Source organism: Mauremys reevesii, linkage group 3 (genome assembly GCF_016161935.1).
Source record: "Mauremys reevesii isolate NIE-2019 linkage group 3, ASM1616193v1, whole genome shotgun sequence".
In the NCBI taxonomy this organism is placed as follows: domain Eukaryota; kingdom Metazoa; phylum Chordata; order Testudines; family Geoemydidae; genus Mauremys; species Mauremys reevesii.
In genome coordinates, this window is record NC_052625.1 from 52,658,859 (window position 1) to 52,686,813 (window position 27,955).

Here is a 27,955-nt window from a genome sequence, read left to right on the forward strand (position 1 = left end):
ATCTGATACTCGTCTATCGCCTCCACCAGCTGCCCCCACGAGTCGAAGTCCGTCCCCTTCCTGAAGCTGGCGCCCCAGCGCTGCAGGAGGCTCCGAGCCGCCTCCGACATGGCCCCCGCGCTAGGGCAGCATGCTCAGCCCGGGGCCGGCCATCACTCGGGCGCGCCGCTCCCTCCAGCCCAGCAGCAGCACCAGCCGCCGACCCAGCCCATTTGCGGCTACAACCGAGCCTGGCGGCCGCCTCCACTCAGCCCCGCCCCCTCCCAGCGAGCTAGGCTGCGCCGGCCACACCCTCGGCCCCAAGGGGCGGGGACGCGCCGGGCGCCGTTGCTAGCGGAGCGGAGCAGCCCCGCCCTGGCCCTCGGCTCCAGGAAGACGGCGCAGACCCTTCCGCCTCGGTGCGTGTCGTGGGACAGGAGGTCACGGGGTCAGCAGGCAGCTCAGCTCCGCTCGTCCTGGCCGGGCCTCAAGTTTGGTGGCTGGTTGCGGGTAGCAGCGCCCTGCTCCTGGCTGGGGGCTGCCCGCGCTCCGCGAGTGGCGCTGCTCCAGCTGTCCCTGTTGTGCGGGGACTGCCCAGGCCAGGGCCAGGTGAGCGGCCGGTGCCTCCCCGCAGCGCTCGCCGGGGCTGGCCTGCGCCTTCAGGCACTAACGAGCCACCCCAGCTCCCGGTGCCGCTCAGAGCAAGGGTTGCGTTGGGGTGGTGTGCGGGGAAGCGTCCTGTGTATGTGAGTAGGGGGCTGTTCGTTGCTATTAGATGGCGGGTCTCCTTGCAGTAGGAAAACCAGTCTCCTCGCTGTCAGCTTCTCCCTTTCCTCCTCCTCCTCTGTTTCCTCGGCTACAGGGGAATGTATTTAATAACCCTCGCTTCATACACTCCCCTTTCCTCACTAGGGGTCTGTTTGCAGGCTGTGTTTAGTCTCCTCTCTTGAGACAGGTGTGTTTTCCTGCCTGTATTTCGGAGACCCACTAGGCTTTCCCAGATCTATGTATATTAAAGGTTTCAAGCAGACGGCCCCATAGGCCGATACAGTTGCTCCCCCAAGATGTCATGAGGGGTCTTCCCTTAAGTGGGGCCTGAAGGGTGGGACTGACTTGGAGAACCAGTCGAGCCGTGTTTTATGCGCTTCCTATCTGTAGTGCTAGAGAGGGAACGGTTCAGACTAGCTGGTCTGGGTGAAGGTGTTGTACTTGTCAGCTCTTGCTTGGAGCCAGAGCAATTGTAATGATAATAGGAGGCCATCTGTGTGGAGAAGGAGGAGGAGGAGCATTCCAGGCACATACACCTGGTGGGAGTACTAACCGAGTATCAGTATCACCTACACGGGGACTAAAACTCGGAACATTGTGCCTGGATAGATGTTAAGGATGTGGGTGGATGCGGGATTTCTGATTTTGATGGGGTTTATGTTAATAACATGTAACCTGTTTTAAGAGAGCATCAGAGGGCTAGCCGTGTTAGTCTGGATCTGTAAAAGCAGCAAAGAATCCTGTGGCACCTTATAGACTAACAGATGTTTTGCAGCATGAGCTTTCGTGGGTGAATACCCACTTCTTCGGATGCAAGTTGTGGAAATTTCCAGGGGCAGGTATATATATGCAAGCAAGAAGCAAGCTAGAGATAACGAGGTTAGTTCAATCAGGGAGGATGAGGCCCTGTTCTAGCAGTAGAGGTGTGAAAACCAAGGGAGGAGAAACTGGTTCTGTAATTGGCAAGCCATTCACAGTCTTTGTTTAATCCTGAGCTGATGGTGTCAAATTTGCAGATGAACTGAAGCTCAGCAGTTTCTCTTTGAAGTCTGGTCCTGAAGTTTTTTTGCTGTAGGATGGCCACCTTAAGATCTGCTATTGTGTGGCCAGGGAGGTTGAAGTGTTCTCCTACAGGTTTTTGTATATTGCCATTCCTAATATCTGATTTGTGTCCATTTATCCTTTTCCTTAGAGACTGTCCAGTTTGGCCGATGTACATAGCAGAGGGGCATTGCTGGCATATGATGGCGTATATTACATTGGTGGACGTGCAGGTGAATAAACCAGTGATGGTGTGGCTGATCTGGTTAGGTCCTGTAATGGTGTCGCTGGTGTAGATATGTGGGCAGAGTTGGCATCGAGGTTTGTTGCATGGATTGGTTCCTGAGCTAGAGTTACTATGGTGCGGTGTGCAGTTACTGGTGAGAATATGATTCAGGTTGTCTGTGGGCGAAGGCCTGTGAAAGTGTGGGATCATTGTCCAGGATGGGTTGTAGATCCCTGATGATGCGTTGGAGGGGTTTTAGCTGGGGACTGTATGTGATGGCCAGTGGAGTCCTGTTGGTTTCTTTCTTGGGTTTGTCTTGCAGTAGGAGGCTTCTGGGTACACGTCTGGCTCTGTTGATCTGTTTCCTTATTTCCTCGTGCGGGTACTGTAGTTTTGAGAATGCTTGGTGGAGATTTTGTAGGTGTTGGTCTCTGTCTGAGGTGTTAGAGCCAGGGGCGGCTCTAGACACCAGCGCGCCAAGCAGGCGCTGGCGGCCGCCTCCGGGGGCGGTATTTGCCCGTGGAGCTCCTCGCGCGCATGCCATGCGGTGCGTCACGGGGAGCAGGGACGCAGACCTGCGCCGCAGGCATGACTGCGGCGGCGGTCCCGCGCCCCTCCCGCTGAGCTCGCCGCGCAGCGCGCGCCTGCGGCTGCGCTCGGTCCCGGGGCCGCTCCGGCGCCTCGCAGGCATGCCCAACCTGGAACGGGGGAGGCGGGCGAAGGGGACGATGGCGGCGAGGGGGCGCGAGGCGGCGGCGGTTAGAGCAGATGCGGTTGTACCTCAGTGCTTGACTGTAGACAATGGATCTTGTGGTGTGCCCGGGATGGAAGCTGGAGGCATGAAGGTAGGCATAGCGGTCGGTAGGTTTTCGGTATAGGGTGGTGTTAATGTGACCATCACTTATTTGCACTGTGGTGTCTAGAAAGTGGACCTCCCGTGTAGATTGGTCCAGGCTGAGGTTGATGGTGGGGTGGAAGCTGTTGAAATCTTGGTGGAATTTTTCCAGAGTCTCCTTCCCATGGGTCCAGATGATGAAGATGTCATCAATGTAGCATAGGTAGAGAAGGGGCGTGAGTAGACGGGAGCTGAGGAAGCATTGTTCCAGGTCAGCCATAAAAATATTGGCATATTGTGGGGCCATGCAGGTGCCCATAGCGGTGCCACTGATCTGGAGATATATATTGTCATCAAATTTGAAATAGTTGTGTGTGAGGATAAAGGCACAGAGCTCAGCAACCAGTTGTGCTGTGGCATCATCAGGGATACTGTTCCTGGCAGCTTGTATTCCATCTGTGTGTGGGATGTTAGTGTAGAGAGCCTCTACATCCATGGTGGCTAGGATGGTGTTTTCTGGAAGGTCACCAATGCATTGTAGTTTCCTCAGGAAATCAGTGGTGTCACGGAGATAGCTGGGAGTGCTGGTGGCATAGGGTCTGAGTAGAGAGTCCACATATCCAGACAGTCCTTCAGTGAGAGTGCCAATGCCCGAGATAATGGGGCGTCCAGGATTTCCGGGTTTGTGGATCTTGGGTAGTAGATAGAATAACCCTGGTCGGAGCTCTAAGGGTATGTTGATTTGTTCCGGTGTTAGTGTAGGGAGTGTCCTGAGTAGATGATGCAGTTTCTTAGTGTATTCCTCAGTGGGATCTGAGGGAAGTGGCCTGTAGAATTTGGTATTGGAGAGTTGTCTGGCGGCCTCCTTTTGGTAGTCAGACTGTTCATGATGACTACAGCACCTCCTTTATCAGCCTCTTTGATTATAATGTCAGGATGGTTTCTGAGGCTGTGGATGGCATTGCATTCTGCACGACTTAGGTTATGAGGCAAGCGATGTTGTTTTTCCACAATTTCTGCCTGTGCACGTCAGCGGAAGCATTCAATGTATAGGTCCAGACTGTCATTTAGACCCTCAGGAGGAGTCCATGTGGAGTTCTTCTTCTTGTGCTGTTGGTGGGAGGGTAACTGTGTATCAGTGCGCTGTTCAGTGTTGTCCTGAAAGTATTCTTTGAGGACACCATCACTGGTCCATTCACCTGCACGTCCACCAATGTAATATACGCCATCATATGCCAGCAATGCCCCTCTGCTATGTACATCGGCCAAACTGGACAGTCTCTAAGGAAAAGGATAAATGGACACAAATCAGATATTAGGAATGGCAATATACAAAAACCTGTAGGAGAACACTTCAACCTCCCTGGCCACACAATAGCACATCTTAAGGTGGCCATCCTACAGCAAAAAAACTTCAGGACCAGACTTCAAAGAGAAACTGCTGAGCTTTGGTTCATCTGCAAATTTGACACCATCAGCTCAGGATTAAACAAAGACTGTGAATGGCTTGCCAACTACAGAACCAGTTTCTCCTCCTTTGGTTTTCACATCTCTACTGCTAGAACAGGGCCTCATCCTCCCTGATTGAACTAACCTCGTTATCTCTAGCTTGCTTCTTGCTTGCATATATAACTACTTGCATCCGAAGAAGTGGGTATTCACCCACGAAAGCTCATGCTGCAAAACGTCTGTTAGTCTATAAAGTGCCACAGGATTCTTTGCTGCTCTTGAAGAGAGCAGCAGCTGTAGGAAACAATGAGATCTGCTCTCTTTTCATTTGGACTGGCTGCGCAATAGCCATAATGGGAGGCTCAAGTCAGGACTTTAACTTGCCATCAAATCAGTCTCCTAACAGCATCCTCTGGGGCTCGAGTGGAGGGACCAGTTTGTAACCTCTACATCACCTGTAGCATAGAGCTGGCTCCATATGCCACTCGCTGCGGGTGGAATAGCGGGGGAAAGACACGACTTGCCCTGTCAAAGGTGCTGCGATTTTGTGCGAGTGAGAGAGGGGCGGGCTGGCTGCGGGCAGAGTGTGATACACGCAGCCTCGGGAAGGGTGAGTCTGGCTGGATATTGCAGCCGGACACTCGCCACCTCTCTGTGGATCTGCTCATTCAGAGATCTAGAGTCTGAGTGGGGGAGGGGCAACAGCGGCCTCCACGCCACCACTTTCCTTGGGGTGCGGGAGAAGCAGGTCTGCACGCCTAGTGGTCAGAGATTTGGGGGCACCAGTTCTCTAGGACGCCGGCCCGATCGATGCACCCGGTCATCCGCAGCCAGCAGGCGCTCAATGAGACCGGCTGTCCTCTACCTGTGCCTGCGTGTCAGCGGCCATTTTGCGCACGGACTGGCGTGAGCTCCGTACTGCGCCGGCGCAGGCGATGCGGGCGGAAGTAGGGCTGCTTGGCGAGGGGCTCTGGGAACAGTGAGGGCGGAAGCGGTCGGGCTGTGAGCTGAGGCTGCTCCGCCAGCGGGCAGAGGGCCGGTTTCCGCGTCAGAAGCAGGCGCGTCCGCGGAGGTAAACAGCAGCCCCCGCCCATAGTGGAAGAGAGCGAGGTGGCGGCTGGGTCGTGCGGGCCTGTTCGCTAGTGAGCGAGCCTGGCCGGCGGGGCGGGGCTCCGTTGCTGTGAGCTTGGCCTGGCGGTCGCGCTGGGTTTCGTGGCCTTTGAGGGCGCTGTGGAGTGCGGCCCCCCTGGCCCCCTTGGCTCGCTGGGTGGGCGGCTAAATCCTGCCTCCCAAGCTGGGGGACAGGGTCGGGGGCGCGATGGGAGGGGGGTCTCCGGGGTCTAGACGAAGCTGCACCCCACTGTTGTACCTGTGGCAGGCGGGCCCGCAGCCCCTCGCGTTCCCCGAGCAGCTGGTGTTGCGCCTCCTGCTCGTGCTCAAACTCTCCCAGTAGCTCGCCACGTTCGTGTGTATGTTATATGCAATACAGCACTAAACGTGATAGTGATGCTACCAGGTGCAGGACAGACTCACCCAGCTTTTGACTTGGCAGATTGACGAGAGCTTTAAAACTGTCCAGGTTACTAGTCCCAGTTCTTTAAATATTCTGGGTCCCTGCGTAGCAGAGTAATCTAATACAGGAATTATTGTACAGGGATTGTATATACTTGCAAAAAGACATAGTTATTCGTATTTGCTCTGAGCACTTTCTTTGGCCAACTGCTTCCTTGTAATGCCAAAACAAGAGATTGCTTTATCCAAAGTTGTTAAAGTGTCAGTTTGTTCAGACACTTAACCACCGGGGTTGTCAATGTGCTGGCATTTTGAGGACAGGGTTCAGAACAGGAAAGAAAGCTCTCTAGATATAGGCTGATACCTTCCTCTAGTTCATCTAATTTTGAAGCCTCTAAAATCTTCCGTCTTGCAAATGTTACTAGGTGCATTATGGCTTGGGGGAAAATACAATGAGGCATTTGCTGTCCACAGAAAGATTCTCCTCTCTTCCACACGCCAGGAAAAAGTTGACTAATTATCTAGGCCAACAATCTGTTCTTTTGCCTCTCTCTACCTCTACTCCAGAAAGATCTGGAAAAATAAAATAGCCACACACGATGGCCCTAAGTGGTAATTGACTTTAGAACTGTCTGGAAGAAACAAATTCTGATGTCAAGGGGCTCTGCTGCATATTCTGTACTATTAGACCCCGGAGAGTTCGCTCTAAGGACTGTTAGTATGATTATTATTATTTGTATTACTGAATTGCTTAGGAGCCCTAGTCATGGACCAGGAGCCACTGTGCTAGGCACTGTACACATAGAAAAATGAAAAGAAGGTCTCTCGTGTAGTCAGGATCCTCTCTATAAAAGAGCTTTTTTAATCAGTGATGCACCCTACCCAGAAGTCAGGACACTCTTAAGAAGAATCTCTTTCTGCTGATGCAGTCTTCCAGTCTCCAAATGTAGGTTCAAGTAGCAGGCATTGGAATAATCAAGTATGGATATTAAAAAGGCATGGATAATTGTGCCACAGGCCACATCAGACAAACTATTGCCTTACCAGATATAGGTGAAAAAAGGCACTTCTAACTACTGGTGTCTCCTAAAAGAATGTTACTGTATGGAAACACCAATCAGATTGCAAACTGCCTTGATTGTGGTTGAGCATCCAGCCCTCTGTTAAAGGGAAAGTCATTGTGAAGAGTGGAAGACTTCTTGGTGCTGAGGAAGCATGGGAGGAAAGGCAAGTAAAACTTTATGGCCTACCACCTTAAACAGTTTCTCGGACTATAGTAAGGGCTTGCTGTTGTGGGCCTTCCTGTGCAATTTCCCATTTCTTCAGTGTGAGCTAAGCCTGTAAAGGAGCTGTAGAATAGTGCCCTACAGTGGTGAGTTCAGAGTTTCAAAAAGTGTGTAAATACATATCAATATATCTGTAACAGGTCTAGGATTTCCAACAAGTCTCCCCTCCTCCCACCCCCTTAAAATTACTTATAGAGCTTTGCAAATTCATTTCATAAAAGAAAAAGTGGTGCATCAAATGCACTAGAGAAAGAGGAGCACCCCAGTTACCCTCATGTAACTGTTTTCCTCCAATTTTTAGGTTTCCAACAAATAGAATCGCAAACAGTACTTGAGAGAAATGACCCACTGGTTTCATCGCAACCCTTTAAAGGCTACAGCTCCCGTCACATTCAATTTCTATGGGGTAGCCAGCAGTCCTGCTGCAACAAAGATTTGCAAGTAAGTGTGTTTCAGACTAACACTAACTTCTTTTTCAGTGTTCAGGGTGTACCATGGAAATCTTTTTAGTATTGTTTGAAGAGACTAGAGATTTGTAGGCTGCGAGACAATAAAGCACTGATAGCATTCTCAGCGTCCAGTTCTAGAGAATGATTAATCTAATCTTACAAATCTGATGCTACTTAGAAAAACCTATTGTAACAAAACAGAGGCTAAAAGGACTAGATGTTCCGTCACTTTTTTGCTCTGTGTGTATCCTATTGCGTAAGGATTAGTGTAAGTGATGTACATAAATTAATAAACCAAAAGTGCTCTATTGTAAAGATAAGAGTGGCTCTGAAAAAGCATTTAAGTCAAGCTTATAAATACAGAAACATGATTACAATTCCATCTATTCACGTAGTGTAAAATCCAAATGCTGATATTGCCCCTGCCATGTTAACTTCTCTGGAAAGGATGAACAGCAGTTCCTATGCATTCTAGTATACAAACACATGGCTTCATGTACAAAAGCATGAGAATCAATTACACACTGTGTGCATATATCTTTGATTAAGAGACTTTGAGTCAGGGCTCCTGGGTTTTATCCTTCTGTCACACTCTTGCTGTGTGGCCTTGGGCAAGTTGCTTACCACCTTTGCCTCTGTTTATGGATCTGAAATGAGTACAGCACTGTTCTATTTCATGTGTATTGTGAGGCTTAATTCATGTCAGTGATGTAATTTGAGATCATTGCATAAACACAGTTATAAAAAGGTACTATTGGAACTCACTATTACAGATTTTCTTCTAATTATAATGTACTCTAGTGCACTACTGATACAGTGCTCTACATCTGAAGTTTTGGGTGGATAACAAATATTTGTTAGTTGGGTTAAAGTTTGGGTTAAAAAGCAGTTAAAATTGTTCATTTACTGACGTTGATAACTACTACATATATGTCCAAAATGAGTCATACTTTAAACTGAAAATACCAATGCTGAAGTGAATGTTGGTTCCTATAAGAGATTAAAATACTTATTAAATCTGATTCCTCCCTGAGAAGTGTTTGATATGTCTTTTTTCCAGTGGCTATCTCAGATATTAAATTGATACTGCACCTAGCTAGAAGGATAAGAAATAGTGTGGAGGTGTATTAAAAGGATAACCTTTTTGGATAATTTTTTTTTTTTAACATAGTGACTTAAGATCATCTAGGGTACGACTCTTGGAGCTGTTTACTGATTTGAGTTGTAATCCAGAAATGATGAAGAATGCAACTGATTTGTACTTTTCACTCTTGCAAGGTAAGAACTTTGCAAGCTGCAAATAAGATTTTGTATAATAATCTTAGGTTTAATGAAACTCATAATCATTTGTTATACCAATTTATGTAGGGGCACTATCTGGTCACCAGGAAATACGGTGTCTCCTGTTCCTGTCACCCATTATAGCCTTAGAAGCCTCAGTCAGCATCCTGGCAGTACTAGGAACATGGACAGTCCTTTGCTCTCTGCCTTTTAACCAAGTGTTCCAGGTTAGGTATCTCAGCCACCTTCTGCTTTCTGGGGAGGAGAGAAGTTGATTTTCCTTGTCTCTGAGAATAGACTGCATTACTCCTAAAAACAGGTCTATGATTTCTCTCAGAATGGAGAGGATACCAAATCAAAAGTGTAAAATAGTCTCAGGTCTAACATTAGGTAATAGTTTAGCTAAATAAATCAGTCTTGCAACTACAGTTATCCAGGTGCTGATGTGGCTTTCATCACTTTGGTTTCTGAGTTTTCAGTAGATATTCACTTACATTTTATGGCTCAGATGTCTGTCATGCTGCCTCAGGATCTTTCTCACCCCTCAGCATGCCAAGATCTCAGTAACCCACTCTGAGTCAGCATTTCCCCTGTGTGTCCAAATTGCTCTACAGGCCAGTCAAGTAACATCCTTGAATTCTGTGCAATGGGCAGAGCTGAGCTTAAATTAAACACGTTAGTGTTGGATTTCTAGGCTATATTGGCCTATGGACAATTACCCCTTTTTTTTTTTTGCAGCTGTCTTCATTTGAAATCTGCCCCCATTCCAGCTCTACTGTACCTTATAAGTTTATTCCATATTATATGAACTTCTGCTTCCTTGTCCACCTCCATTCAGTTCTTTCCTACATTGATTTGATACAGTTTTGAAATTACATACATAATAGCTTGCCTTTTCCACAAACAATGATTTGCTGTCTGTCGTGATGGTTCATTAGTATGCTTTAGCCTTCTGTGTCCCAGCCTGACATTGAATCTTTCAAATCAAGTTAACTTTGACTTAAATGATAATTGCTTATTCTCTCTATTAGCCTTAAATCCCCCCATATGTTTAATCGCTCATTTTAAAAAAATATAATAATCTATAGTAAATATTCCTCTATGTCAAACAAGGGTCTTGAGACTGCAGACGAATCAGGTTCCCCAGATAGAGGAGAGGGTACTGTCTGAGCTGCTGCAGAGAAGACAGGTGGAGGAGGAGGATGCCTTTAATAAAGAGGAATCTATACTCAGGCACTGGGGCTTGTATTCACAGTTAGTTTAGTGAGTTCACTTAGTTTATTCCACTCAGGTTAGCCTACCCTGAGTGAGTGTGAAAACAACACTCAGGTTACCTAGAGTGATTGGATTAGCGATTAGCATCTGAGGTGTTGCTTCCCCACTACATTAGTAATGTGAACAAGTGTTGGCGGTACTGAAGCTTCAGCCACTCCCCTGACAGACCAACACTAACTCAAGCTTAAAGCACCACCTAAGAGATTTGTGTGTGTGGACAGGAATCAGGTTAGGGGCAAAATTCAAATTGTAAATTGAGCTAACACTGCAGTGAAGACGAGGCCTAAAACCTTTTCTGCGTCAACTTTTTTAAATATTTCCTACCAGTATTAGGAACCCTACTGTAGATGATGACTCCTTAAGCACCATGTTGATTAGACCTCTCCTGAGTATAGTTAGATGACAAGGTGTTTAAACTACCAACCGTCCATTTACACCAGGAGCTGGGGCTGAATCACGCTTAGCAACAATGAAATCTTCAGCAGAGGCTCACAGGACTGAGGCAATAGCTTGTCTGAGCAGGGAGTGTCTCTTAAGACCAGTTGGTCTTGTCTGTTTTAAATCTTGTTCTCTGAACATTCTGAAGAATAAAGGCTTTAAGGGGTAACATGAATGGTCTGAGAGACTTTTTGCTGTTCCATCTGCCTACATCTCTACTTGCATCTTTATATTGCTGCCTTCTAATGTTTAAATTGCCTGTTGGCGTGGCTTTTTTTTTTTTATTTGGACAGGCTTTATAGTCTCACTGGATAACTCTTCCCAAGACTGCAAGTTGCGATATATTCAGAATTTTAAGTGGACAGACACATTACAAGGACAAGTTCCAAGGTATATGCTCTATGGAGTCTGCAGTATCTGTGGCCAGGTTCTTTAGATTATAGTATAGATCTGCCACTACAGTAAATGTTGCACAATGCTGATCAATAAGTAGTTTCCATAATAATAACCATGCACAATTCATAGTATAAAATAAGAATTAGAATGTATATAATTAAAGTGGTTTCTGGCGATGGAAATCTAAAACAAAGTCTTACCTTTATACTTTCTGGTGATATCCTCCCTCCCCTATTGTGTCTCACCTGAAATGTAGACAAACTGTTCCGGTAAGGGTCTTTCTCTCTCCCTGTCTTCTGAAGCATATAGCATTCTTTTGAGTACTGAAGATAAGCTGTAAACAGAGACTTTAATAGGAAGATGGGTTTTTTTCTGTGTTTTCCTATTGCCACATCCTTAAACCAAGCTGAATAAGTTACCCTTTAAGTGGGATGAACTTAAGAGCATTTTAACATCTGTGCAACTTTCTATTCTTACATTCTATTCTCTTATTTGTAGTTAGTAACTGCATGCTGTAGAAAGCACTTCAAAATAGCTGCCAAGTTAACAGGTCTGAGACTACATCTTTTTGTTTATTTAAACTAGTTATCCCAGACCTAGGTTTTCCACAAAACAAGCATTTTAAAAATAAATGAAAGAGAAATGTTAACCTCGCTGAAAGCTCAATAAAGTATGTCACCCTGTTAAAATAAAAATTCTACTAAACTTTCTTCCCAACCCCAAATATGTGCCTTTCGCATGGATTTTTTTCTGAACACCCTGTGGGATTTGTTCACCTGACTTCTTCTTTTTGATAAGCAAAAGATTAAATCATTGTTAGAAAATCCAAGAAACAGAAAAGCTATAAATTGGAAGTTTCTGACATTTTAAATGAAAACCAAACCTACTTTATGTAGGTAGCTGCAATTTGTTATGTTGCAGAAGTACAAATTAGAGAACTTGTCTAAACAAATTGGAAAGCATGAAATTGCTTGTTTTGCTTTATTTTTTTATATATTTGTTTATTTTTAGTGCCCAGCAGGATGCTGTGTTCGAACTGGTTTCCATGGGATTTAACGTGGCTCTCTGGTACACAAAATATGCATCGAGACTGGCTGGGAAAGAAGAGTAAGTGTTTTTTCCTCCTGTAGCTACTCTATTGCAATAATGTCCCAACAAAAAGGAAATCCTCAGTTAAAGCACACTTCATTCACATGCTTTAACATTCAGATGCTCTCTGGCTCCTTGCCTCCCCAAGAAACTTCCTTGCACTTGAAACATGTAACCAATCACAATGCACACACCAAATTTCTCTACATCACACTCAGATGCATAATTTAAACTTCAGCCATACCTAGATCTAACATTTTTATAAACCTGTTCTCCACTGAAATCTAGAATATTTTATTTCTGCATGGAAAAGTGTCACATTGGAATGAAGGCTAGTTTCCCCCATGCTCACATAGCCTCCAACACCTCAATGAACAGAAGTAACTGGCAGAACTTGAGAATTTATTGGCTTTTCTTTACAGAGGTAAAGTAAGTTATAGCAAACAAAGGAAATAACTTTTTGCAACTCAAGATTGAAAAGTAGCCTGGCTGAGACATTCTCTAAATGAATGTGTGTCGGAAGTTTCCAGTCACTGTGGCTCTTCACTTGGAAAAGCCTGAAAAACGTTAATGTGAAGGGAAATCTTAGTGTTTTCTATGCAAACTATTAAATATTGGACTGAAAAATTATAGAAAATTCTGTTCTCCTACAATGAGCATGTTTAATGACTGGATTTAGTTTTGAAATTTAAGTGTGAAATAGAGGGATTGTAATCCTGGTTTAAGTACAGATATAAACACAGCCACTACAGTGTCCTTATAAGTAGCATTGTGCTGAGGAAAAAGTACAGCCAAGCAATGCTGATAAAGGTCAGGAAATAAACCTAAGAATAGTGAATAAGTAGAACTACTCTACAAGAGTAATGTATGGACAATATCCCAGGTCTCTGGGCTTTTAGATATAAAGCAATTAACCAGTGTATGAGTAGTCAGTTTTGTAACATTATGAGCTGGTAAATAACTCAGCTGTGTAATATTAACTTGAATGCAGAATTACATATTTCATTAACAACCTTTCAGTATAACGGAAGATGAAGCAAAAGATGTTCACAGAAGCTTGAAGATAGCAGCTGGGATTTTTAAACATTTGAAGGTAGAAAACATATCTTTATTCCTGTTTCTTAAGTTGTAAGTTTCTCTGTACAGAGATTTTGTCTACTCCTTGTTCTGTACAACACTCAGTGAATTGTCAGTGCATTACAAAAGACTTTTTTAAGGGACTTTTTTGGTTCATATGCAGAGGATTTATGCAGTGATAGTGGAGCTTTTGAATGCTGCGGAAAATAATGTACCATCAATGAGTCATGCTACTAGTCAGTTGCTCTGGCTGGCCGTTAATCAAGGTAGAAAGGCAATGGCAATAGTGTATTATAGGGACATGGCCAGTCATCACCTTGACTCCTTCACTTGTAATTTATACCCATTTAGTAATAGAAAATGTATCTGGAAAAAACCCTGACATTTAGTAGTGGTATCTTAGATTTGAACTAACCTTGAAACTGACTGTCTCTCTACCACTTAGGACAGCCATATCCCCAAACTGATTACACCTGTAGAAAAGGGGAGGGATTTAGAAGCTCGACTTATAGACTCCTACATTATCCAGTGCCAAGCTGAAGCTCAAGAAGGTAAAAAAATAATGGGGGTATTTATCTGTGCATTTCTTTTGTGGTTCATAATGTCTCCTGGATACTGACAGCCAGCGTTCTCCAAAGTACTGTGGTTTGGGGTTGATTGCGTAGCCAGAATCAAACTCTTCACTTTTGTTAAACAAATGGCAATAAAACCTTACAAATATTTGTTGATCAATTTTAGAGAAGTTCTCTAGGAGATTCTCGTTTCCACCCTTCTCAGGCACCCTTGCTTAATACAATATGAAAATGTCTAATAAACTAAAGGTCCAAATATTCTGAAATAAAAAAAATTGAAAACTAATCTCACTGCAGCGTACCATTGCCCATTTTGTCAAGTTTTCTTTTGTACTCATTTCGAGCTATTCTATTTAGACAGTAGTTATGCCTTAATTTTGTCTATAAAGCTTGCGTCAATTGTCAGAGCACACCGTTATTTCTATGCTAATAGAACTCAAGTATTCAAACTGCTAAATCCCTAAGTAGTTTTGATGTGACTGTCTGCAATTACATTTTATTAATGGTTTTAGTGACAATTGCCCGAGCTATTGAGCTGAAACACAATCCTGGTCTGATAGCTGCTCTAGCCTATGAAACAGCCAATTTCTACCAAAAAGCTGGTAAGTTAAATTACAATGTCATTTGAGTCCTTAGTGATTTTAGTTTGTATGTCTTGCAGAAAACCAAACAAACAAACCACTAACATTGCAATCAAGAGCAGTAACCCTGCTGCAATTTCTTTGTGGACAGCGTTAACAACATGTCTGTGCTTCCAGTCAGTAATTTGAAATCATGTTCTAATGGACAATTCTCAAGTGTCAATTCTTAATATAACAGATTTATAGTGGGTGGGTCTAGAGGCTGTGTCCTCCTAGCTCTGTGGGTGATTTTGTTCTGGTTCTGTTCTTCAGCTAGCTAGGATAATAAGTTAGTAGACAAGGGGGTGGATGGAGTTTAAACGATTGTCTTGAGTTGTTCAACAGCAGCTCCTCAGGGCAGGACTGGCTATTTCCTAGGAAAAACTAATTTCTGATAGGGCACTGGTAAATAGTGGTTAAAATTGGGAACAATAAAATTCTTATTAGAATATACTAATGAAAATTACTGAAAAATATTTAAAAGTTTTATAATAGTTTTGCAGTAATATGGTCTGTTTAATTTTAATTAAAGGAAATAGAGAAAAGCTTCAACCTAAAGCTGTATTCTTTTGCCTTGGCTACCTCAAACAGAAACTGAAACTTTTGAATCTGGGAATTCCTAGTCTTTGTTTAGCAATGAAATTACATGTTTGTTTAGCAAACAAAAGGGAATTATCAGATTTTTTTTTTAAATTGGGGGTTTTTAATTGTTTTTGAACTTGAGGCTTTCATGCAGCTTAAGTCTCTTTGCAGTTGCAGGTATAATTGGTGCACTTCATTGAGGTTATAGCTATTTCATACTTATGATCTATAGATACACTTAACTAGACCAGAGTGCTGCTTTGAATGTTGTTTTTTTTAATGATTTAGAAAAAAAAATTGTTTATGTAATTCTAGATCAAATGTTATCCAGTTTGGATCCAGCATACACCATTAAATGGAGAAAGTACTTACAGTTGAAGGCATGTTTCTATATGGCTTATGTGAGTACTCTGTAACCAATCTGTGAACACTTTCAAAGGGTTTCTAAAGGTTATCTAGGAGTTAGATGGGGAATGGGAGTCAATTACCATTTGTCCTTGTCACCACATAACAAAATGAGATATTGCAGTCCCTGTAGTACTTAAAAATATGCTGTTCTAGAATAAGATGCAATTTGCATCCTGTAGAATTTAGTGTAGTTACTTACCTCCATAAGTGAGGCAGGTCAGTTTGAGCATTTAATACTTATGCTGTATTCTTTGCACTGATTCCCAATCTACTTCCAGGTGTAATTCAGAGTTGATCACATCTCTGAATTTATGGATGAGATAGGACCTGATAATATCAGTTGCCACACCCAAGCCTTTTTGTAGGATGCATGTTCTGCTAGAGCCTGGTTGATCTGGCATAACATTCTCCATCAAGTATCAGCAGCTCTTAATTAGTTGCTGCTTGTGGTCACACCATATTTTGGTTTTAAAAAGAAAAATACTTTGACTTTCTCTTAGTTTGGGTCTGTAGCCAGAGGCTGTTTATCTCATGAATGGGTGAGAAAATTAAGGCTGGGCTGGGTTTGATTTGTGCTATTTGTTAAGACCATCTATGTATAATTCTTGTAATATGGACAACGATGGAATAAGGTAATGCTGTCGGATTTGGTTTCACAGTACAGCAGGGAATATATGTTGCATCTTGAGAATATTTATTTATATTGGGCCTAATCTAAATGGAGTGGGCTTTTACAAATGAAAGGGAGCATTTGAAACTGCACTCCAGTAGGAACACTATTTGAGCATAAGAGCCCAAAATAGTCTTATGAAAGGGAGAAAATGGGAGTGTGGTGAAGTCCCACTTAGACCTTGCCATAACAATTCAGAAAAGCTGGAATGTTTGTTGCCTTTCTGAATTGAGTGAAGTTTTTTCATATATTTAAAAACCCTAAACACTCATGGTACCTGATTCTCACCGTGAAAACAACTGGGTTTCCTCCTGCTGAAGGGTCTCGTGCTTAGGCACCAGTTTTGTGTTACTTCCCTGGAGCCCCCTGCTGGTTGACTGTGCAACTGACAGCAGCCTCAGAGAAATGCAGATTTTGCCATTTTGGCTTGTGTTCAGCTGTACATGATCCCCATCCAGTGAGGAGGAAATATAGCAAAACTGATGTGTTGACAGGAAATGTGTGGATTGACGCCTGCTCCTGTATCATTCTCTCTCATCAGTCATACTGCTACCATGGTCAAACTCTGCTGGCCAGCGATAAATGTGGAGAAGCAATCAGATCTCTACAGGAATCAGAAAAATGTAAGTATGGTTGCCACATTCTCAAATCCCTCATGGAACATCAGCTGTTGTACTATTTAGAGAATATTAAAAAATGTTTAGTTTTCATACTTCAGAGTAGCTCACAAAATATCCAAATATTTGTGTTAAAGCCAAATAAACACATTATCAAGGTTGTATTCGAGTAGTCAATCAATGCATACTAGCTCTCTAAAATCACTGAAGACCTTTAGAGTCCTTAGTGTGTCCAGAGTCCACAAATGTGTGATACAAAGAAAATACACAACAAGGAGACCAATGTCCACTTAATCTGCTACTATTCCCCTATTTTGAGAGGAGGATATAAACCCTGTGGTAAGTCACGTTCCTGATGGATTGGCTGCACATCATACGGAAGCAGAGCTAGGCACGTTCTTACTAAACCTGTAGGCATTACAAGTGCAGGGCTGCTAGATGTTGCTTAGTGAGGCTGAAGACAGTTTGTTTTCCACATTCTAAAACTCTTCCATTTCCAACTGCTGTGGTCCGGTGATAGCACGAATGGGTCTACTTAATATTACATGAGTTACTTGCATGGATAAAGGATAAAGTAGAGAGATGAATACCCATGTTGAAAGATACAGTACTTAGATACTAGTGAGTTCAAGAGCAGTTTAAATTTAATTTCTTTGCACTTATTGTATCCTACTTTTAATGTTGTCTTCTGTGAACCTGTGGCTCTCTTCTTGTTATTGTACACTTGTATTAGAATTTCTGACTCAAAATTCTGGGTGTAGAAAACTTACTTTCTTTAGTTCAGTCTTACCTAATATTACAGGTTCTGCACCCTCATTTTGGCCTGGGCAGACTGAGTGTGCAAGGTGGTATTAAATGTCTTAATAAGATGCAGTTAAAGACTGGAGTTCCTGTGAGAGGGAGTTCTGTCAGTTTGGGGAAGGAGAGAGATCTGCAGGAAGACTCCGTCAGGGGATCCAGAGAGGAAAGAGATCTTTAGAGGACCAGGATCACAGAGGACTGTGGAATGAACTGTCCATGCTAGCCAGGTAAAAAGGCCTAGATGAAGCAACCTGCATTGGGAGGCAGAAGCCTTAAGAGGGAAGAGACTTGAGGAAATGCCAGGCAGCAGGACCTGGGTTTGAAACAAACTATGAGCCCATTAAAGGTGTGAAGAACTTTAGTGTTGGGAAGACTTGTTTTAAGTTGACATTTGTACTCTGATCTTTTAATAAACCTGACCCCAAAAAGGGATGTTGTGTGACTTGCATGACAGTCTGGGTGCAGTTATTGGAAAGCCCAAGAAAGGGAAACAGAGGCAGGATCCAACTCCTTGTTACATCTGGTAATGCAATATTCCATTTTCTTATAATGTACTTAATCCCATTAGCCTAAAAATACCAAATAAATTGAAGCTTCTGGCAGGCTGTAAAAAAGTGTGTCTTAAAGATGACACCATCAGGAGCTCTTTAATTACCTGAAAATTATAAGGGAATCCCACAAAAAGTGGAAGCATGGCTTAATTGCTAAGGAAGAGTAACAGAATAGCACAAGCATGTAGGGACAAAATCAGAAAGGCGAAAGAACAAAATGAGTTACACCTAGCAAGGAACATAAAAGGCATTAAGAAGAGGCTCTTTAAATATATTAGGAGCAAGAGAAAGATGAAGGAAAGTACAGTAACTCCTCACTTAACATTGTAGTTATGTTCCTGAAAAATGCAACTTTAAGTGAAACCATGTTAAGCGAATTAATTTTCCCCATAAGAATTAATGTAAATGGGGTGGGGTTAGGGTCTAGGGAATTTTTTTTTGCCAGATAAAAGGCATTATATAAATTTTAAACAATTTTAAACAAGCAATTTAACACTATGCTGGGGGAGGGGAGTAGTGTGCCCGTGCTGTGTGTTTATAAACATACTGTACATACAGTACAGTACTATAGTTAGGAGGTGCCCCTGCCTTACCCTACACAGGCATAGCCCACTGGTACTGGAGATGAGGCAGGCAAGCAGGCTGAAGGTGCTGTAGGCTAGGAGAAGTGTGTTGCGCAGCAGCAGCAGCTTCTCCTACTCTGCAAGCACCAGGGGCGAGGACTCAACCCTCAGCCAGCCCACTCCCCCCTTCCCCCAAACTCCATCCTTGACCTGCCTCTTCTCCCCCTCCACCTTTACTTCCCACGCTGTGTCCTTGCTCCTCCCCCCTCCATCCCCTCCCTTCTAAACACTGCAAGCCACCTGATTGGCCCTGGCAGGAGGCAGGGAAGGGAGGAGGAGCCTGCACTCACAGTCCTCGCTTCTCCCCCCTCCCTCCTGCCCAGGACAATCAGCTGGCTTGCGGCATTTAGAAGGGAGGAGAGGGACGAGCGAGGACGCAGCGTGGAAAATAAAGAGGGAGGAGGTGGGGGGAAGAAGAGGCAAGTCAAGGATGGGGTTTTGGGGGAAGGGGGGGAATGGGCAGGCTGAGGGTTGAGCCCCCCCAACCCACCCCTGGTGCTTGCAGATTAGGGGAAGCTGCTGCTGCTGCTCCCTCCTGCCCCTGAAACGCCGCAAGCCAGCTGATTGCTGCTGAGTGGGGGGAGGCACTGATCCGCGGGGTCTGCCGCCGAGCAGGGGGTGCATAGGGAGGCTGTCAGCTTTAGAGAAAGCAGGCAGCCAAACAACGTAAGAGTGGAGCATTGCACAACTTTAAATGAGCATGTTCCCTAATTGATCAACAACGTAACAGCGTTAACCGGGACAACTTAAAGTGAGGAATTACTGTATAGGCCCTCTGCTTGGTGGGGAAAAAGAGTTAATAAGTGATGACATTAAGAAGGCTGAAGTGTTTAATGCCTATTTTGCTTTAGAGTAGCAGCCATGTTAGTCTGTATCTGCTAAAAGAACAAGGAGTACTTGTGGCACCTTAGAGACTAACAAATTTATTTGGGCATAAGCTTTCGTGGGCTACAGCCATTAGAATTCAAAATGACCTTGACAAAGTAGAGAATTGGTCTGAAATCAACAAGATGAAATTTAACTAAGACAATTGCAAAGTTGCATCCGATGAAGTGAGCTGTAGCCCACGAAAGCTTATGCTCAAATAAATTTTAGTCACTGAGGTGCCACAAATACTCCTGTTCGTTTTGCTTTAGTCTTCCATAAAAAGGTTAATGGTGACCGGATCCTCACACAGTTAATATTAAGAACAAGGGGGAGGGAACACAAAGCAAAATAGGGGAAGAACAAGGTAAAGAATATTTAGATAAGTTAGATCAGTGGTTCTCAACCTATTTACCATTGTGGGCTGCTTCCAATACTACTTATATGGCCCTGGGGATGTCATGTGGGCTGCAGCTGTATGCTGATTGGGCTGCAAGCAGCCCATGGGCCACAGGTTGAGAACCACTGAGTTAGATGTATTCAAGTTGTCAGGGCCTGATAAAATTCATTTTAGGGTTGTTAAAGAACTAGCTGAAGCTATCTCAGAATGGAGGACAGTTGAGGTCCCAGAGGACTGGGGAAGGGCACACATAATACCTATCTTTAAAAGGGAACAAAGAGGATCCAGGGAATTATAGACCAGTCAGCGTAACTTGGATATCTGGAAAGATACTGGAACAAATTATTAAACTATCAGTTTGTAAGCACCTGAAGGATAATAGGATTATAAGAAATATCCAGCATAGATTTGTAAAGAACAAATCATTTCAAACCAACCTAATTTTCTTCTTTGGCAGGGCTACTGGCCTAGCGGATGGGGGAAGCAGTAGATGTGATATATCTTGATTTTTAGTAAGGCTTCTGACACAGTCCCACATGACAATCTCATAAGGAAAGTAGGGAAATGTGGTCTAGATGACATTACTATGAGGAGGGTGCACAGCTGGCTGAAAGACTATATTCAAAAGTGTAGTTATCAATGGTTTGCTGTCAGGCTGGTGGGGGGGGGGGATTAGAGGGGTCCTGCAGAGACGAGGCCTGCGGTTAGTACTATTTAATATTTTCATTAATGACTTGGACAATAGAGAGGAGAATCCGCATATAAAATTTGAAGATGACATCAAACTGGGAGGAGGAGTTAGAATTTTGGAGGACAGAATTAGAATTCGAAATGACCTTGACAAAGTAGAGAATTGGTCTGAAATAAAAAAGATGAAATTTAACTAAGACAATTGCAAAGTACTTCACTTAGGAAGGAAATGCACAGTTACACTGCGGGAAGTAACTGGTACTGTTGAAAAGGATCGTTTGGGAGGGGTGGCCTAGTGGATCACAAATTGAATACGAGTCCACGGTGTGATGCAGCTATGAAAAAGGCTAATATCATTCTTGGGTGAATTAACGGGAGTGTCTTTTACAAGACACAGGAGGTAATTATCCTGCTCTACTCAGCACTGGTGCAGCCTCAGCTGGAGTACTGTATCCAGTTCTGGGCACCACACTTGAGGAAAGATGGGAACAAATTGCAGAGACTCTAGAGGAAAGCAACAAAAATGCTAAAAGGTTTAGGAAGGGTTGAACTGTTTAGTCTTCAGAAAGGAAGACTGAGGGCGGTGGGGACCTGATAATGGTCTTCAAATATGTTGATCATTATAAAGAGGACTGTGAGCAATTGTTCTCCATGTCCACAGAAACTAGGACAAGAACTGTAATGGGCTTAATTTGTATCAAGAGAGACTTAGAATTTTTTTCCTAAAATCTGACCTAACTATAAGGGTAGTTCAGCTCTGAAATAGCTTCCAAGGGAGGTTGTGGTATCCCCATCACTGGACGTTTTTAAGAACAGGTTGGACAAGTACCTGTCAGGGATGGTCTAGGTTTACTAAGTCCTTCCACGGCGTAGGGGGCTGGATTTGATGACTTCCCAAGGTCCCTTCCAGTCCTACATTTCTATGAGTCTATGAACTTAAATATTCGTCTCAAGGGACTAATGGTAAATTATAAAAGTTTGAGTTAATACTCAGTCATATGAATGAAGGCATTATCTAAGCTCCCATGACTGGAAAGAGCAATTATTTCACTTTGGATTAGCTTTAATAAAGTAAGTCTTGCATTTCTAGAGAGCACTTTCTTCCCCTCTGACAGGCTAAGCAGACAAGAGTCATAGAAAAGCATCCTTCTTGGAATTTTCCCTTGGTCTCTCAGGGCACGACTGTACATTTCAGGCTGCTTTAATGTGCTTGGCTTATTCTCATACCAGATACCCACAGTGGTGTTCCCCTTAGTGTTCCTGAATTTTGTGTTCAGTGGCTATGTAGTTCCAGTTCTTGTTTACAGTCCCACTTCTACTTGTCTCTGCAAATAAGAATCCTTCTCTGTCCTCCCCACCCAAAAAGTTGTCTACTTTTTTTTACTGACTATACCGATGTTTTGGCCATGGTTGGAGGAGTCACCCTGAAACCAGCTGCGTCTGCTTTATCTAATCAGAATCCTAGAGGGATTACTGCGTCTGTTACAATTAAAGTAAGAGATAAATGCAGTTTTATGCCAATTGTAACTTTTTCACATTGTTTTCTTGTGAAGTTTTTGTCAAGGCTGAAGCATTATGCAAAGAATATGGTGAAACCAAAGGGCCTGGGACTACTGCCAAACCCTCTGGCCACCTCTTCTTTAGGAAACTAGGAAGTCTGGTTAAGAATACCCTAGAAAAATGCCAGAGAGAAAATGGATTCATGTAAGTATATATTCCCTACTTGGTACACTACTCTACACAGGTTTTTTTTTTTTAATCCTTAATTTATTACTACTTTTAAGGTTAGATTGTAAACTTTACAAAGAACGATTTTTGCCTTTATAAAGAATTTGCTTCAGTGTGTTAAAGAAACTGGAAGAGTGTCTACTTTCTTCATGTGTCTGTAATATAAGTAAACTTTTGAATCTTGTCTTTGCTTGTGACTTTCTTAAACTTAGCCATTGTTTTTGTAGGACCCACATAAAAACCTATATTTGTACTTCCTTTGCTGGCTTTTCTAAAGTTAATCAGAAATATTGCCTGAGCTCTGTGGCCTTGTTAATTGCCAAGTGTCCCAAGTAACTATGGTAAATAGGTCATTCAGTTAACTGATTTAAAAACTTACTCTTGAAGGGACATCAGCTTTGAATCTAGTGAGTTCAGAATAGTTACAAGAACTACACCAGCCCCTGAATCCCCTTGCCAATCATAAAACCAGAAGTGCTGTCAAATAACACAGTAAACTAAAAATAGAGAGAGGTGTTTTTTTTTGCGTATCTTCTTCAGTTACATGGATTGTATTTCTGACTTGTAACAGTAGTATGTAAAGAGATTCATAGAAGTCTGATGGCATGTCCCTTTAAAAAAACAACAAAACTCAAAGTCAGATGCTCAGGGCCTGTTCCCTGAGATGTTGTTCATGCCATACTGATGACAGAGAAATAGTCACAGAACTCTGCTCAAGCATAAAGACGATGTGTGTTGAGCATAAGGTAAGTGGCAGTTTCTATTGCGTGGTGTGACTTTGCAAAAGATGTATATAAAAAAATACTGTGTTTCAGGTTTCGTGATCTAGCAGGGCTCTCTGGTGGTTGCAGTGTTGCCAGCATCAGTGCATGCTGATATGCCAAGCATCTGACTTCAGGGAGATTGAGGAAAATTGTTGCATCTGCCTCTTCCCTTTTCTCCTAAAGCGTTGCTAACCCTAATCTGGATTTTTATTTTAAGTATATGTAAATTGAAACAACAGCATTTACTCTGCTTCCGCCTAAACAAAGGGGAGAAAACCAATCTGTTATCAGATGGAAATGACTAAGGTAGCCAATGGGGAGGAGGAAGCACAAATAGGAAATTGTCTGTTCTTGTGAACCATCACGGAAACCTGCTGCACTGAACACCTTTTCATAATGCCAGCATTAAGTCTCGTAAATAAAATGGGACTACTTCAGCAGTAATAGTGTGGTGCCTTTGGGAGTGGGCAGATTACTCCCAAAAGTGAAGAAAAATAAAACTAACTGCAAATCTTTGTTTACTGTGTGTTTAAAATATTAAATTCTGTCTTAGTTACTTTCAGAAAGTGCCACCCGAGGCTCCTCAGCTGGAGCTGAAGGCAAACTATGGCCTGGTAGAACCCATCGTTTTTGAATTTCCTGCCTTGCATGCACACTGGACCCCTGAAACACTTGCTGCATTTGATCTCACCAAGAGGCCGAAGGATGACAGTGTAAGAATATTTCACTTAATGTTTTTCCTCCTCTCCCTCCCATCAGTTTTATCCCATGTGTAGTAGAGAGTTGGCACTCAGCTTTTCCACCACTGCCTTCTGCCATATCCTGCTCAATAGAGCTTGAGGTGTAGGCTCTATGCAGGGGAATTAGGAAACCTGGGTTCTATTCCTGGTTCTACTGTGTGACTAGGCAAATCACTGAACCTCTCTGTGCCATACCGTCCCCATCTGTAAATCTGGAGTAATGCTGGGACACCTGAGGAGTGTTGAGGTTAAACTCAGTGAAATTGGTGAGGTACTGAGGTACTTTAGGGCTAATGCCATGGGACAGTCTAATGTAATTAAATAAATAAAAATAATATACATGGGCACAGAATGTTAATGCATCTGCTTTTAGTAGCTTGAGGTATTGCTAAAGAACATCATAAGACAGGATGGTACCAACTATCTAACATACCCTTCCACCAGTCCTTACTATTTTGCCTTTTTATAGCACTCTTCATTTGAGCCTTGCCACACCCCTGTGAGGCAGATGGTGGAATCCCCACTTCAAAAAAGGCACACCATGAGTCAGTCATAGGTCAACAATCCAAGCTCCCAGCCACCTTCTCTCCTCATTGAACAACTTCTGTTGGTCCAGAGCCTAGAAGCTACATTGTTTCCTAGTTGTCTTTGGCTCATATAATGACATCGACCTTCTTTGTAAAGCACTTTGATGTCTCTGAATGAAAAGTGTTATATAGGAGTTAGGTGGTGGTAGTATTAGTCTGCCTGTCTGCATTTCTTAAGATAGAATTTAAGGATTTAGAATTCATGTTGTTAAGAATGCAATGGCCTTCAAACTCACTGCAGCTGTACTTGTAAAGTAGGTGCAATAAATTGGATGAACTTAGTTTAGTCCATTCTCTGCTGTCCATTTCAAGCCACCATGAAATACAGCAGATTTAACATTTTTGTGTTAGAGAAGCCAGAAAGCCCTGAGCTGGGAGAATGGAGAAGATTAGCGGACAAGTATATCTAAACTCTGCATGGCCTCGCTGCTGAAACCTATAATATGAACATTGTGTGGAACCCATGATTCTTTTAATTCATCTTTTTCAAACTCTTTTCTTGTCTGCAGGCTAAGCCAAAACCAGAGGAAGAAGTGAAACCTCTGAAAGAACCAGATATAAAGCCTCAAAAAGACAGTGGATGCCAGATCTCTTAAACACCATAAGTGCTTTGAATTCCTTCTACAAGTTGTATTTAATGAACTCTGGGGCTTTCATTTCAGATCCCCTTTTCTAATTCTTCTTAATCCTAAAGATTAATTTACTGATTTATGTTTAGTAGAAATCTCTTCATTGAGAATGTGGCTGGATTTATAAATGAAATTATTTATAGCCAGGCTTTTTTTTGTTGGGACCTCAATTAGCTCAAATGTCCACATGCTTATAGAAAGTGTTTTAAGTTTAGGTGGTGGTTCTCAGGTTAGCTTCTGTACCGAGAATAGCATACTGAAGTTAGTATTTCCCACCATAGGAAAGGGTGGTAAAGTTAAAGATATGGTTTCTTTCCATGAGATTTAATTCTTTACATACTACTTATAGTGTCAAGCGCCCAGAACAAAAAAAGATACAAATGGAAATTTGCCAGAAGCAATCTTTTAGTCATGTTCGTCACAAAGGCTTAAAACCCTGTCTTGTTCCCATTCTGTTTCTGATAAATGTGAAAAGTAATTCTCAGCTGGGCTTTATCCATGTGGAAACTTCTGTAGTGAAGTCACTTCACTATACTTCCTCAGAAGCAGAATTTCTCCATAATCAGAATGCAGTTTATACTCCGTTGAAACAACTGGATACTCCATTCTACTTCACTTGAAATCGGGTTTCCCTATACCCAAGTTCATAGTAACCTGCTTCCTCTGTAGCTTGTTTATTTTATCCAACTGCTTACTTTGAAGCCTTTTAATCTCAAATTGGGAGTCTGGTGGTGGCATGGGAATATGAGGCAGCAAGTAAGTGGAAAAGATCTTAAAATGAATATATCGTGGTGTCAGACTTCAGACTTTTTCAGAATTTAATACTGTGCAGGGTCCAGAATGAGTGAATTGTGGGTATTTAAAATTCAGTGGCCTCATAGAACTCAGATGAATGCATTTAGCTGTAATTAATGTGCTGTATTTTCAGTTGAGTAATACCTGCTCTGTCAATGGCTTCATAGAACTAAGATAATGAGTATTGCTGGTGTTTCAGCACAAAAGAGATCCAGCTCTAGATCTCCTTTACCTCAAACATAAATGGCATCTTCTCCCAGCTTTCTTAATTGTCAGCTGAAAACAGCACCTTGATAAAGAGCAGCTGTGGAAAAAAATGACCCCAGGCAAGACTGAGGCTGATTGGAAGAGGGAAGTGCTCTGAAGAACTTGTTGTTTCTATTTCTTTCCTCACTATTGAGGACTTATACTCTCAGACAAGTTAGTTTACAGCCTTGGTGTCCTATGGACATTCAGCAGTAATGAGTTCAATAGAACTGTGACAACAAAAACATCTATTTTCATTTGTAACTGGTAAGAAGATTGTCTGGCACACAACTAGTCACAGTGATCCGTGTGTGTATGTATGTCTTCCAGGCTTGAGCTTTGCAAGTCATTACACCTAGGAATAAAGCTACACACCTTGAAAAAGCATCTGCTGATAATAAGCACAGCAACCCATGTGTTTAGCATAACGGGTTACAAGGAAAGTATGCTCCAGTGCTCTGCTGTCTCCATTCAGTACAGAGATCAGTTCAATGACTGTCTTGATATTCAAAATCTTCTGTGGGACTGGTGGATGTAGCTTCCTGGCAGACCGTGACTTTCCACAACAGCTGGAACAAATAAGCTGTTGGCCAACAAGAGGCAATTTATGAAGTTGGGAAACCGAACTTTCACAGAAACTGGACTGGACCAGGCAACTCATGGCTACAAGAGATAGGAATCATTGTAGTGCTAACCACTATGGACAGATCAGATGCAAAACTCATTTCTTCAATTTACCTTTCTCCTAATCAGTTCTATACACGTGTCCCTATAAACTAATCAAACTATTTCTCTTACAGGTTGTAAAGGACAAGATCATTTATATTTTTAACTATTTGAGGTGTTTAGATGTTTGTGGGGGAGGGGCGGGCTGTAAGTACCTGGATAGATATTTCTCTCTCACAACTTCCCTACTTTGTTTTCTTGTTGCATCCCAAGTTTTCAAGGAAGGGAAGTATGTTTGGCCAAGGTTTTACCAAGTGTTGATTTACTGATGAGAAACTTCCAGTCTCCTGAATAATTATAGGGGCCATTTTAGGATCTCCCACACTGGTAGTGGTGAAGGAGCTGAAGGTGGAGAATGGAGGTAGGAAGTAGGACAAATGGATCTTGTTGCCACAAAATCCTGTTCTTTTAAAGTATATTCTATCCTTGCAGTTACGTGGCTTTCATTTTGCTAAAGGATAAGAAGCTGTGAGTAGCTCCATGCTTCCAGTTCTAAATTTGCAGTATGTACTTTGTTACTCTTTTATTCTTAATAACCTGTACTGAGGCATTTTTCTGCTGACTGACAATTTTATCTCTAATTAAAGTTAAGATTTAATAAAACAGTTTTTTTCTTAATCCCTGCTGCTGATTATTGCACAGATTCGCCTAACTGTTTTTATTTTCTTGCACGTGTATGTTCATGCACCAGCATTGGTGCATTTGACCATGTGTGTTCTGTAGCATATAAGTTTCTTCCTAAAATCCAAATCTATAATTTTTTGGAACCATTGACCAGATCTTCCTTCCAAAAGCTTATTTTATTATCTTGCATATTTACTGGCATTGTATTATCCCCTACTTTCTGGAACTAAGTGGCTTGTTTGATTTAAATTCACTGTAAATGTTTGCTGACTTTGTACAACTCAAGTGTTAGATAATGGCATTACATAAGCCAGGCTGTAACCTTGTGCTCGTCCCAGGCTGTAGCTGTTTTCAGTAACCACAAGATAGTAGCTTTAAAAACTGATTTAAAGAATGAGTTCGTGCTCTTAAACAATGTTGCTTCTCAAGACTTACTTTTGTTTACTCACTACGTACCATAGGCTTTTTAAAATACAAGTAGTCTTGCTTGTGGGCAAGGAATATTGTTATAGCCATGTCGGTCCTGGGATAATGAGACCAGATGGTCCAATAAACAATATTACCGCACCCAACATCCATTGGTGAGAGAGACAAAGCTTTTGAGCTTACACAGAGCT

At 42.7% G+C, this 27,955-nt stretch overlaps 2 protein-coding genes across 5 annotated transcripts in view; one reads left to right on the top strand and one right to left on the bottom strand.

Moving 5' to 3' along the window:
* Positions 1 to 326, bottom strand: part of AIDA (axin interactor, dorsalization associated) — a 51,096-nt gene extending 50,770 nt beyond the window's left edge. The window contains exon 1 of the mRNA XM_039528999.1: positions 1 to 326. Coding sequence (XP_039384933.1) covers positions 1 to 110 — 110 coding nt within the window. The 5' untranslated portion in view covers positions 111 to 326.
* On the top strand, positions 289 to 27,332 carry BROX (BRO1 domain and CAAX motif containing). Of its 4 annotated transcripts, XM_039528997.1 has the most exons (14): positions 5,232 to 5,370; positions 6,904 to 7,037; positions 7,398 to 7,537; positions 8,717 to 8,823; positions 10,833 to 10,929; positions 11,947 to 12,042; positions 13,045 to 13,117; positions 13,547 to 13,652; positions 14,186 to 14,275; positions 15,191 to 15,276; positions 16,495 to 16,576; positions 22,053 to 22,203; positions 23,545 to 23,704; positions 24,828 to 27,332. In XM_039528997.1, the coding sequence occupies exons 3-14, from the start codon at positions 7,437 to 7,439 to the stop codon at positions 24,912 to 24,914; spliced, it is 1,236 nt and encodes a 411-aa protein (XP_039384931.1). In that variant the 5' UTR covers positions 5,232 to 5,370; positions 6,904 to 7,037; positions 7,398 to 7,436; the 3' UTR covers positions 24,915 to 27,332. The 4 variants fall into 4 exon arrangements, with proteins under 4 accessions (XP_039384932.1, XP_039384929.1, XP_039384930.1 ...); XM_039528998.1 differs by lacking the exons at positions 5,232 to 5,370; positions 6,904 to 7,037 and adding an exon at positions 289 to 398; XM_039528995.1 differs by lacking the exons at positions 5,232 to 5,370; positions 6,904 to 7,037 and adding an exon at positions 405 to 588.
* The last annotated feature ends 623 nt before the right edge of the window (positions 27,333 to 27,955 follow it).